At 53.4% G+C, this 12,511-nt stretch overlaps 3 protein-coding genes across 3 annotated transcripts; all 3 read left to right on the forward strand.

Moving 5' to 3' along the window:
- Window positions 1-1,769: 1,769 nt before the first annotated feature.
- Window positions 1,770-3,495, forward strand: CLUP02_03426 (RNA recognition domain-containing protein; the record flags this gene model as incomplete). The annotated part of the gene is made up of 5 exons (XM_049282448.1): window positions 1,770-2,138; window positions 2,235-2,330; window positions 2,381-3,028; window positions 3,088-3,232; window positions 3,296-3,495. The coding sequence occupies 5 exons, from the start codon at window positions 1,770-1,772 to the stop codon at window positions 3,493-3,495; spliced, it is 1,458 nt and encodes a 485-aa protein (XP_049139591.1).
- Window positions 3,496-6,981: 3,486 nt separating this feature from the next.
- On the forward strand, window positions 6,982-7,161 carry CLUP02_03427 (uncharacterized protein; the record flags this gene model as incomplete). Its single annotated transcript, XM_049282449.1, has 1 exon — window positions 6,982-7,161. The coding sequence occupies one exon, from the start codon at window positions 6,982-6,984 to the stop codon at window positions 7,159-7,161; it is 180 nt and encodes a 59-aa protein (XP_049139592.1).
- A 1,302-nt stretch (window positions 7,162-8,463) lies between these two features.
- CLUP02_03428 (uncharacterized protein) lies at window positions 8,464-11,382 on the forward strand (the record flags this gene model as incomplete). Its single annotated transcript, XM_049282450.1, has 5 exons — window positions 8,464-9,228; window positions 9,288-9,487; window positions 9,560-9,719; window positions 9,776-10,514; window positions 10,571-11,382. 5 exons carry the CDS (start codon window positions 8,464-8,466, stop codon window positions 11,380-11,382), a joined length of 2,676 nt encoding a protein of 891 aa, XP_049139593.1.
- Window positions 11,383-12,511: the final 1,129 nt, after the last annotated feature.

The following is a 12,511-nucleotide window of genomic DNA, read 5'->3' on the forward strand; positions in this document are numbered from 1 at the left end:
TACTCGACACCAGATGACAGCACGTAACTGAGGGTAGGTGTCCGTACCTTAGGTAGCGGGAAATGTGGATGTGCTCGAATTAAAAGAATAAAAAGAAGAAGGGTATCCGTAGAATAGGTAGCCCGCTGCCCGCCCCTCTCGCGCCGGGGACCAGCTACAGCCACCCGTATCTTAGTAGCACCACCCTTGGCCGACTGGGGATAGTGCGCAGCTGTACCCAGTGGAAAGGCACGGCTGGACAAGCAACAGCCTGGCACAGGGTTCGACGGAGACCTTCAACAGGCCAATCCCAGGGTCTGGGACCAGCGGTGGGCGCCGAATGGGTTGCCCTTGTTGCTTTGCTGGCGAGGTGAGCCTGGTGAGGCAACAGTGAACGACGCATGTACATTTCTGTAGAAGCTTTGCAGCAACGCGCAGCAATTGGCACCCCAAATTATACATGGACAAAATGTAAAAAAGAAAAAAAGGCAAGTGGAGATGCCTTGGATGTGGATTGCCCTCCTACCTTGACACCCTGTATAGATTGGGTACAAAGGTAGGTACGAAACTGCCTCCCAACATAGAGGTAAATGAGGGCAAAGCTCCAACTGAACCCATTCTGCACCGGCCTCCATCTGCCTTTGCTGAGCTGCACTGGACAGGACGAGACCACATCTCACTGGACGACAACCTGCATCTCCCCTACCTACCCTACCACCTTACCTTACTTAGCACTATGTACGGTGCCAGGGTGCCGCAGGCTGTGCGAATTTCGTTTCTGGTCTCGCCATGATCAAATGTCCCCCCCTCATCCGCCCTCCTTCTTCTCCCTCCTTCCATCTGCTCCCCTCTCCCCTCCCCATCGCAGATTCTCCTCTCCACGTCTTCAGGAAACGTTTCTCTCTCCTCTCTCCTGTCATCTCCTCTCTTTCTCTCTCTCTCTCTCTCTCTCCTCTCGGACCGGGTTTTGTTGTGATTCCTATCAGGGGGTTCCAGTCCTCTTTTCACGCCTGTTTCCTTGGTGCTCGCCTCCGCTTATCATTTCGAGTCTCCTGTCATCTCATCTACAGCACTGCACAGTACACTACTTTGGAGCTTCTCTCGGCATCTCTCTTATCATTCGCCCTTCCCCTTGTCTCTCTATCCGCTCAAGCGTCTCTCTTGTCACATTGGGTCGACGTCCATTTTGCCTGCCAGTACCGTCCCCACGTCCACAATTTTTCCTGTCGACTTTCGGTTCGTTGCCTTCCTCTTCCAAGGTCAAGTCACATCGTTCCATTCTCGACTTCGACTGCCTCTACCGATAGATCGCAAAGAACAGATCCAAGGAAAAAAATAAGACTCGACATCGTCCTAGCCGCCCTCGGCTAAGACATCCTAATTGTGTCCGCCACTTTTTTCCCTCTCTCATACTTATTCTCTCTCGCGCGCGCGCACTCTCCCCGCCTCCCGCTTCCCGCTCTTTTAGCCTCGTTGCTCGCTCGCTTGCTTGCTTTGCTGTGAGCTTCTAGGGTCACGTCAGTCTCGGGACAAGTTTTCAGTACTACTTCCTTCCACACTTCTACTCACGCCACAATCAACAAGCTCCAAGCAGTCGGTTGCTTCTCGAACCTCGCTACCGTTCTAAGACAATCTTAGTCGAGCGTCGCATCTTGCAAGCAAAGTCTAGAGCTACATTGGTCTAGCTACCTGCCACGCTGTCTCTCATATCGTCATTAGCAGTCGACGAATTCTCAAGTTTCGAAATCCACTCGTCACACAATCGACTCCTAGTACCAATAACCGACGCAATGGCGGACAACGGACCTGCTTCGAACGCTGCGCAGCTGCCCCCTCCTCCCCAGCCGAATGCTGGAGCTCCAGGCTACGAGAACGGCCAGAATGGCCAGTCAAACCCGGCGCATATGCCCCCGCCTCCCCTCCATATTCCGCAGAACAACAACCCGATTCCGACCGCCATTACCTCGCCCATGTCTGGTGTCGATAAGGTTATGTCGCCCGGTAGCGCTGGGGGATTCGGCCGCCGTGCTGCTCCCGAACCTAACAAGCGGGCGCTGTACGTCGGAGGCTTGGATCAACGTGTTACCGAGGATGTCTTGCGTCAGATCTTCGAGACTACTGGTCACGTTCAGAATGTCAAGATCATCCCCGACAAGAATGTGCGTATACTGTTGCCATATAAAACTTTCCATGAGGATGCTATTGGTATCTACATGTCCATGTGATCCACGATATAGCTGACCGTGTATCGACAGGCTAAGGGCTACAACTATGGATTCGTTGAGTACGATGATCCCGGTGCGGCCGAGCGCGCTATGCAGACCTTGAATGGAAGACGTGTGCACCAATCCGTACGAGAACCTTCCTCTGATGTTGCGAATCGAAGTTGACAATTTGTTAGGAAATCCGCGTCAATTGGGCTTACCAGTCCAACACCTCAAGCAAGGAGGACACCTCCAACCACTTCCACATCTTCGTTGGCGACCTTAGCAACGAAGTCAACGACGAGGTTCTGACCCAGGCGTTCTCTGCCTTTGGCTCCGTATCCGAAGCTCGTGTCATGTGGGACATGAAGACTGGCCGATCTCGTGGATACGGTTTCGTCGCTTTCAGGGACCGCCCGGACGCCGAGAAGGCACTCAGCTCCATGGATGGGGAGTGGCTTGGCTCACGCGCCATCCGCTGCAACTGGGCAAACCAAAAGGGTCAGCCGTCTATTGCGCAGCAGCAGGCGATGCAGGCTATGGGCCTGACGCCCACGACACCTTTTGGCCACCACCAGTTCCCAGCTCATGGTGTCGCCAGCTACGAGGTTGTTCTTGCCCAGACGCCGTCGTGGCAAACGACGTGCTATGTTGGCAACTTGACTCCTTACACCACGCCAAACGACGTTGTCCCCCTGTTCCAAAACTTTGGCTTTGTGGTTGAGTCTCGATTCCAGGCGGACCGAGGATTTGCATTCATTAAGATGGATAGCCACGAGAGCGCGGCTATGGCAATCTGCCAGATGAACGGCTATAATGTTAATGGACGCCCCTTGAAGTGCAGCGTGAGTTTACCCCAAAGCCAATTGCTGGAGAATACGCACTGACTTTTTCCTGTGCGAAGTGGGGCAAGGACAAGACCCCGAACCCTCAGGGCGGCGCCGCCGCCGGCTTCGACCCCTCGCAGCAGGCGTACAGCCCGCAAAGCGCCGCTTCCGGACCCGGAGGTTACCCCGGTACCCCGACTGCCTACTTTCCTCAATACGGCGGTGAGTGTTCAGCTACAGGCTAGAGATGCAGAAGAAACCCCAGGCTTACATGTTATTCATCAGGTCAATACCAAGGTCAGCATGGCAACTACGGTGGCCCGGCCGCTCAGTCCCCGGCCGGTTATGGAGCGCAGCCCATGGGATACGGCGGACCGCAGAGTGCCGGAGGCTATGGTCGCGGGCAACAGCCACCCAACCAGCAGTGGCCCCAGGGACCCCAGGGACAGAACTTCAACAACGGGTTCGCTGGGTACCAGGGCTAACTGCAGTTCACGACGTAGCCCAAGCTCGTGAGCTGGAGTGCGCAGCGTTGCTTTTTGCTCGAACAGAGCGCGTCGAATACGGTCGCACCCACAACGTTGCAAGGTCCTAGGGGTTGCTTTTGTGGAGTCTTTCTTTTCCAATGTTGTTTTCTCGATGGCAAAATGGCATGACCAACGCATCTCCCATGTTTTCCAAACATCATTTCTTGCCAAAGCGTCTCTCTCTCTATCTCAATCTCTCCTGCCATCTGCGATGAGGGCATATGTTGGTTTCTCTTGTGTGAGCACTGGGGATGCGAAGGGGACATCATGTGCATTTTCCGGGACGTTTCTCAGTCTTCATATCTTCTACGGCCTAGTGATTCCCACAAGTCACGAACTTTTCCTTGCGCAGTCATTTCTCTCTCTCTCTCTCTCTCTCTCTCTCTCTCTCAGCCTGTCGGAGGGGCAGAGGGCAGACTTTTGATATGCTGTTTCGTTGCCAAAAAAAAAAGTTTGCTGCTTTGTTCTATCATGGATACCTCTTCAGCATGACGAATCTGTTGGATGATGAGTTTATGACTTTTTATTTATCTATTTTTCTCTACACTATGTTGGGCACAAGTTTTCTCCTAGCGCGTGGTGGTCTCCCGGATACTCGAGTCACCATTAGATACCTACGACCAGACACCAGATTTTGACGAACCTATGGGAGAGGAGAGGGGGTGCTTGGATGACCAAGGAGCGAGCAGGTGGAGACGACATGTGGTTGGCTGATGGAGGGGGTTTTCATGCATGCGCGTGGGTGCAGGTAGTTCTTCTTGGGAGGACGGCTTTTCCGCACCCACATGAAGGCTATCCCGCACTTGCACGTGACTGCACCGCCGCAGTAGCCACAATTGACCCGGAATCTCTATTATTCCGGCAGTTTCTTAGGAAGGCGCAGCCTCCTCTGCTGCACCTTCCACTTTACCCTCTTCTACAGCGCGCTTTTCAGAATCAAAACCACGACTTTAAAAGCTAGTCTTTGCTCAGGGGAAATACTTCTCTAGAGCCCATATTCTGGTACTCAAAAAGGTACTTATCCTGCTTCAAAAGTGACTGAAAAAGGAGGTGTTGGACAAAAAAGACGCGTTAAAACAGAAACAACCGGAAGGCACGCGCCCGGGCCCAACATATGACTGCTGTTTAGCGGTACAGTCACGTGAAGTCACGTGTGACCCACTATTTGCTTGAGTAGGCCTAGTATGGGTGCGGGATAGCCGTCCTCCTTCTTGGAGGTGTTTTAGCGCAGTAGCGTCAAGTGGTGGAGCTGTGGATCAATCCACCACTGGCGGCTAGGTAATTCCGTTGATGCCTCTTTTGGGACAAGAATGTGATGTTCTTGCTCTTCAAATTACCGCATGAACGATTACCATTTTGCCCCAAGCGTTTGGTGTTATGATCATGAAAGTTGTTGTTTCTGGGCATGAGTTGAGCAAAGCGGAAGCTCAAGGTGCACCTTCCAAGCTTACAGCATGGAAGGTGCTACAAAATTGAGGGCAGAAAAGGTAACCATGGATTCGGCTTGGGATACGGATAAGGTAGGCTGAAATCGCCTTTTGTGGAGTTCCGCTGCTGCTGCCAGCGCCTGCCTTAGGTTCTTTTGGTGGCCCTCTGCCCGCACACTGCGTAACATGTCCGAGAAGGAAGTTGGCTGTTGGCTGTTGGCACCCGCAAGAGCAAATTGGTGAAGAAATTGAAGACTGACGATGCGTACAGAGTACGTACCTTGACATTGCACTTCCAATGACTCCGAACATGTCACGAGCAAAGGGGAACCAAAAACAACAGGAAGCCCATCAAGACTGAAAAATATGTTTATGTTTTGTTTGTCGCATGGCAGGCGGTGATATACTGTCGGTTGGTAATATGGACCTACCTGCATTGCTTTTTGGAACACACTACAGCGATCCATCCTCCATCCACCGTCCGAGGGGGTCCCTTTTGTTTGATGAACAGGCGGGACGGATTGAAATGGTTTCTGGCTTTATTACTAGCATTGCTCAGCTCAGTCCGGACCCAGAGCTGGCCTGGACGTCTCAGTTTTCCCACTCGCAACTCGCAAGCCCTCGCGAAAAAGGCTGTTGTCTATGGCTGAGAACGGATACTCGGAACGCCTGGCACGCTGGGCTGGGTTTAGCCAAGCCCACCACTTTATGCTCGGCGCACTTTTTTTTCGCCTTCCACGAGTCACCATACATCATAGTTGATTATTGGCTATGATTAAGATGGTTGTTATCATTCTTGGGAAAACTCTGCGGATACTTGGCAGCTTGGACAGGAATCTCAATTGAATGGTCCTTCTTTGGTGCCTACTGTGCAACTTCCACTTGCACTCACTGAGGTGCTCAAGGCTCACAGCATCAGCCTGGAGGGTCTGTTGGGGAATCCGTGGAATCCATGATTTCCGTCACGTTTTATGGCCCCATCGTATCGTCTTTGCTATCGTCGTCAGGCCGCAGACTTGCAGCCACTGAGTGAGCTTGGGGGCATTGTTACGGATCCATTCCATGGTGCTTTGCTGAGTGACTCCAGCCTCCAGCCTCTTTCTCTCCACATGTTCTGGTCAGCTCGACACAAGACCGTTTTCGTCTCTCGTCACCGGCCATGACCGTTGGTCTGTGAGTGTCAGCATACCCAAGTACTCATTGCATCGCTTGCTTGGGCCCCATTTCGCGAGTGAGATAAAATTGGGCAACACAAAACACAGGTATGGGAAGTGGTGGTGACGCAGGTAGGTGGTGGTGAGGCATGTGTTGAACATATGTCAAACAGCATCTTTGTCTTTCTGCCCTGCTCTCCACCGCCGTACTTCGTACTACGTACTTCGCCGCAGTGTGCACCGGCCAACCTTGGTGCTTGGCCTGTCAGGTCTGGAAACCCGAACCCAATGCCAACCTGACGTACTTTTGCCTGGGTACCCTGCCGGGTCTTCAGCCTCTGATTGGTCATTTTGTGGTTGCTATTGATCCTCGCCCCCAATGTCCCCTTCAACCATTTTCACTGTTTGATACCTTTCTTTCGGCCACCATTTGAGAAGAAGACGAGGAAAAATAGTTTCAACAGAACAATATTATACCAGCGTGCAGGAGGCTTGATCATATTCTTACATCGCCTTGCTTCACTCGGCCACCAACGTCGCTCCCGTCATTGTCATACGGACATGCCTCTTCAAGCCAGCCTCTACTGATCTTGCCTTGGTAACTACTACCTCGAGGTGATACTTCAGGCTTAGGTGGAGGCCATGTGAGACGGGGGACAGGTCTGTTCCCGTCCGTTGGCATTGGTGTACAACAGCCAGCGCCTCTCCGTGTCTCGAAGCGTTTCTTTGCCCCTCGACCTTGGCTTTACCCTCAGTCCAGGTAAGGTACCTTGATCCATGGTATGTGTACGTGCGTGGTTGTGTGTATGTTTTGTGTGTGCTGGGAAAAGGTAATTGCTTTTCGGATTACTAGTAAGCTAGGTATGTTGTCCTGCCTTGCACAGCCCTACCTCTGGTTTCTATGTACTTGTTATTATTACTGCCTAGGTAGTGTTTATTCTTGTCGATGGTGCTCTACGGGCAGATACCGCAGGGCACTCACTTCGGGGCCCTTTGATCCAAAGGCAAGGTTCTGTCTATCCGTACAGCCTAAGGTACCTTAGACCCATGGGTCCCCATTGCTGAGGTGAGGTACTTTGCCTGCTTTAGGTACCTTGCGTGCCTATCTGAGAAGTAGTTTCTCGAGGAACCTTGTCCCCCTCTCCCCAAAGGCTCCAAAAGCCCACCTCATCAAGCCCCCCGGCTTTGCGTCAAGTTGCGCCTTCTGCCACTTGCTGCGTTAAGTACGGAGGAGGCACTAGGTAACGTAGGCTCATTCAGTGGAGGTCTGCTCTGTTTCCCTGCCCGACCATCTCAGGCCTGCGTCGCAAGCGACCATCGTGGCCCGCGGAACACTCGCATCCTCTCCCACTTATACCTCCCAGCTCCACCAGGCCATCCCAAATCCCCTCCCCTCCCCTCCTCCACCCCCCGTCAGTCGCGCGCATTCTCTCCCGTCCATACACTCCTTCCCCTCCGCCCCCCTCCTTCCTGCTTCACAGGTTGCGTATCCGTACATACAATCGCCCTCTTTTCCCGCCCGATTACCTTAGCTTGCACGTTCCGTGGAAAACAACACACACCAAATACTTGTTGTTAACGTCCAAAGGCCCCGTCTTTGAATTAGTCCATTGCAGCCTTCTTGCGCCCGTCTTTTAATTGCCATGATGAATTCTTAGGGATAACCACCCAAAACTTCCACTCCGAACTCTATTCACACCAAGAGAGTTTGGGCCGTGTCAGCCCAATTCTGCCGAATCCCTCTCCTTGGCACCCTCACAGAGCTCGACTGCATCCCTCCAGTCAATTCCCTCTGCGCGCCTTGGTCCTTGGTCTGCACTCTGCACTCTGCGCTCTGCATTTGCCAGACAGACTCTGAGCCAGTCCACACACACTACTTCCACTTCCACTACCTAATACCTATTCGTACTGGACGGCGGCCATACCTTACCTGACCACCTCTCACGCAAGGTACCTTACCCTTCCCATCCTCGTCCTCACCCAACCGCGACATTACCGGCGCCGCATCAGACACGAGCAACGCAGCCCACACACCCGGTCGACCCTTCGACACTCACTGCCAATCTTACCTCACTCACCTCCCTTGGCTTTGCTCTGCCTGCGAGTCTGCGCTCGCTCCTGCAACTTGCCTTTCAACCTTAGTACGCCCAGTCCAGCCTGGCCCCATTCGCCCGCTTAACGCGTCCAGTCGAAACCACCGACGACATCAGCTAAAGCGCTCGGCCAGCCCTTTCCCCCTTCCAACTTTCAACCTCCACCATCCAACCGTCCGTTTGGCAGCTCATCCCGATCCCGACCGACTGCATCATTTCCTCTTTCGAGTCAACATCGCTTCTCCGCCCGCCATGGACTCCCAGTGGCAGCAGGGCTACGCCGATTCGGCCGGCTCTGCGAGGAGATACAATGGCAGCGGCGCTCAGATGCCTCGTGGAGAGTACAATGGTCAACCCGGTCCGCAAGGCCAGCCTGCCGGCTACAGGCACGACCAGTATCAAAGCCCTGGCGGCATATCCTCTCACGCTGCCAGCGCCGCCGCTTCGCCCATGTCCACCCCCCAGATGCGCGACAACAACGGCGACATCCCCATGCACGACGTTCAGGACTCGTACGCCGGCATGAAATACCCCATGAGACCCCATCACCAGTCTCACCTCTCAGGCAGCCGCTCATCCACTCTCTACTCTCCTCAGGAACCCTCGGCTGCTGCCCAACGGTACTCGCCAATGGAGGCACTATCCCCCACCTCGCCTTACGCGCCAAAGTCGGCGCAAAGTCAGTTCTCGTCGCCTCCGGGCCATCGACAGTCTCCGACAAGGCAGCCCGATTACATGCCCCATAGTCCTCATTATGGTGGCCGTCAACAAGCCCCGCAGCTTCCTCCGATCGCGCCCTATGGCTCCTCCCACGACGGCTATCCGTCCGCTGTCGTTGCCAACATTGACGGTGCCTTTGCAAACGACCCCAAGTCACCACGTCGCCCTATCCCGCAGGCCATGGTTCGAGGACCTGCGCCCGAGTTTAAACAAATCAGAGCCCCGACGGATCTTCGACCCAAGGTCAATTCTCAGCCTCCATTCCGCCGTGCGAACCCCGAAGGAGGATTCATTAGCGTAAGCCCACTTTCCTGGCTGGTCATTCTAGATAATCGCAGCCTACTTACATTTTCCAGCCTCTCCAAGCGCTCACGGTGCATCTGCCTGCTACGTACAGGATATGCAACCCGAACTTCAAATACGAGTCATCGCGAAACCCCCGCCGAGTACTCACCAAGCCGAGCAAGGGTGTCAAGAATGATGGATATGACAACGAAGACAGCGACTACATCCTCTACGTGAACGATATTCTGGGCTCAGAGGAAGCCGGCCACAAGTATGTTCAGGCTCTGATGCCGCTCTATCTTGGCCCCCTTCAGTCGAATATTCGAGCTGACTTGCGATGTAGGAACCGATACCTTATTCTTGACGTTCTGGGCCAGGGTACTTTTGGCCAAGTTGTCAAATGTCAAAACCTCAAGACCCAGGAAGTTGTTGCCGTCAAGGTCATCAAAAATCGCACGGCCTACTTCAACCAGAGTATGATGGAGGTCTCTGTTCTGGACTTGGTACGGCATATCTCTTGCTCGATATAGACAACAAATTGCTGACCATAGCCCCTTAGCTCAACACCAAGCTCGATAAGAACGACGACCACCACCTTTTGCGACTCAAAGACACCTTCATCCACCGGCAACATTTGTGCCTGGTCTTCGAGCTACTCAGTGTCAACCTGTACGAGTTGATTAAGCAAAACCAGTTCCGAGGTCTAAGCACGACTCTCGTCCGCGTTTTCGCTCAGCAACTTCTCAATGGCTTGGCCCTCTTGAACAAGGCACGGCTGATTCATTGCGATCTGAAGCCGGAGAACATCCTTCTCAAGAACCTTGAAAGCCCCATCATCAAGATTATCGATTTTGGTTCGGCATGCGACGAACGGCAGACAGTCTACACGTACATCCAGTCCAGATTTTACAGGTCTCCCGAAGTCCTGCTGGGCTTGCCCTATTCGTCGGCCATCGACATGTGGTCGCTCGGTTGTATTGTAGTGGAACTATTCCTCGGCCTGCCCTTGTTCCCTGGATCGTCCGAGTACAACCAAGTCTCGCGCATTGTTGACATGCTCGGCAACCCTCAAAATTGGATGATCGAGATGGGCAAGCAAGCCGGCGAGTTCTTTGAGAAGAGGCAAGACGAGTTTGGACGACGAACGTACCAGTTGAAGAGCATGGAGCAGTACGCTCGGGAGCACTCGACCAAGGAGCAGCCCAGCAAGAAGTACTTCCAGGCAAACACTTTGCCAGAGATCATCAAGTCGTACCCTATGCCACGCAAAAACATGAAGCAGAGTGAGATCGACAGAGGTAAGATTCCACGTTCTTACATCACCCTTGCGGACAAATACTAACGCAGCTTGTAGAAATGAATAACAGAATCGCCTTTATCGATTTCGTCCGGGGTCTTCTCAACATCAACCCGCTGGAACGTTGGTCCCCCCAACAGGCCAAGCTCCACCCATTCATCACCCAGCAAAAGTTCACTGGTCCTTTCGTGCCGCCCATGAATTTGAAGTCGAGCTCTCTGAATCGGTCTCCGGCACCAGGCACCCAGCAACAGCAGCAAGCCGAAGCACTGAGCAAGCAGAGGGCACAAGCCGCTCAGGCTCAGGCGAACTCTGCTGCACAGGGAGCTTACGCCCAGATGGCTGCTCAATATCAACAACCCGCACACCCTCAGCAAGCGCCCATGTACAATAATCAACAAATGTACTCTCCTAGCAACAGCCATGCAGCTCAGCCGCCGCCCTACGGAGCCCAGCAGCAAGGTGCATATGGACAAATGGTCATGCCTCAACAACCAGCGCAGATGCCTCCTGGGCCGTATGGTAATGCTTCCCAGCAGCCTGGCCTGTATCCTCAGCAGGGCATGCGGCCCGCACGCCAACGTGCCTCAACCATGGAGCAGCAGCAAAGTGGTATTCCGGCCGCCATTCAGCGCGTGGCTAGTCACCTTGACCCAAGCCAGCCGATTCGTTTGCAGCCTAGCCCTGCCTACTACCCCCCTGGTGCTGACAGCGGTATGGCGGGCATGGACAACGTGGCTAATCGGGCTGGTAGACGTGGAAGCCGTGCACAGCAAGGAGGAGGAAGAGGAAACCGAGACTTCATTCGCAACCTTGAGGAGCGAACGCTCGAGGAAGGCTTCATGGGAAGCCAGAATCCCTGGCACTGATGGCCGGACGACCTTTGATCAGAGTGATTTAAAATGCGCATTGATATTCCTTCGCAGCCTTGGGTCATCAGTCTACCCCTCACAGGAGACTATGGGAGGTGAAGTTAGGACAGCCCGGAGGTCAATGCTACGGCATTCGCTTGCGCCAGGTCGAATACAGCAGTGCGGTCCCTGAACGCATGGTGGCAATTGGACGAAGAAGATACCCGATGGCTCCAACAAGGGAGACCTGTTGCAGGGGACCATCTGAAGAAGACGAGGTTCAAAGCCGGGCTAGATCAGGACGACGACGACATATACACAAACATGGGAGCTTTGATGGGACGATGCATGAGAGGAAATTGGCGGACAGTACTGGGTTAGCGGGGATGGCGGCCTTGACGGTGGAGGAAAGGAAAGGAAGGGCTCGACGGCCAGCAACGACATACGAGATCACGTCCTCTTCACACACCGTTCCTAACTACTTACCTACCTACCTTTGTTCCTAAGGTTAAAAGGGTTCCGGATACAGCAGGTTGGCTTTGCAAGTTGTTTGACTAATCTGGAAGTGATAATGATGTCAAAGGGGCAAGAAGTTGCTGACCTGATCATGTGTGCCTACTCGATCAATGTTCAAGATACCAGGTTCAAATTCCACACTTGTATGGTTCTTAGCTCCCAGCCTAGGGAAGGGGCTGGTGATGTGGTCTGTTCAGTAAAATGTTGCCAGAGCTCATGTGCATCCTGGGAAGTACGGGCACATCGACCCCCTCGTCTATGTACGCACTCCTTGTTGGGTGCTTCCATTGAATGGGACCTTCTATCTTTACTATTCCTACATGTTCTACTTTTATGGGGAAGTTGCTGACTAGGTGTCACTCTCGCCTTCCATGAGGTTGCGGAAAGGACTGAGATCAGTTCCTCCTCGTTGTTCGACATCTTTGCATTCACATTCTACTCCTCAACCACCTCCATCATTGCCCACTCAGCTTCGGCACCCATCACTAAGACAACAACCTTTGATTCTTTGGATTTCTCTGTTGCTTTTACAATCTAGCATCTACCCACAACGGGGCCACTCATCAGTCCCCGAGCTGCTGTTTGCTGTTACCTCAAGCATCCCCAAATTTCTTGGTCGACGTCCCCCACG

The sequence above is a fragment of the Colletotrichum lupini genome, chromosome 2 (assembly GCF_023278565.1).
Source record: "Colletotrichum lupini chromosome 2, complete sequence".
NCBI classification, from domain to species: Eukaryota; Fungi; Ascomycota; class Sordariomycetes; order Glomerellales; family Glomerellaceae; genus Colletotrichum; species Colletotrichum lupini.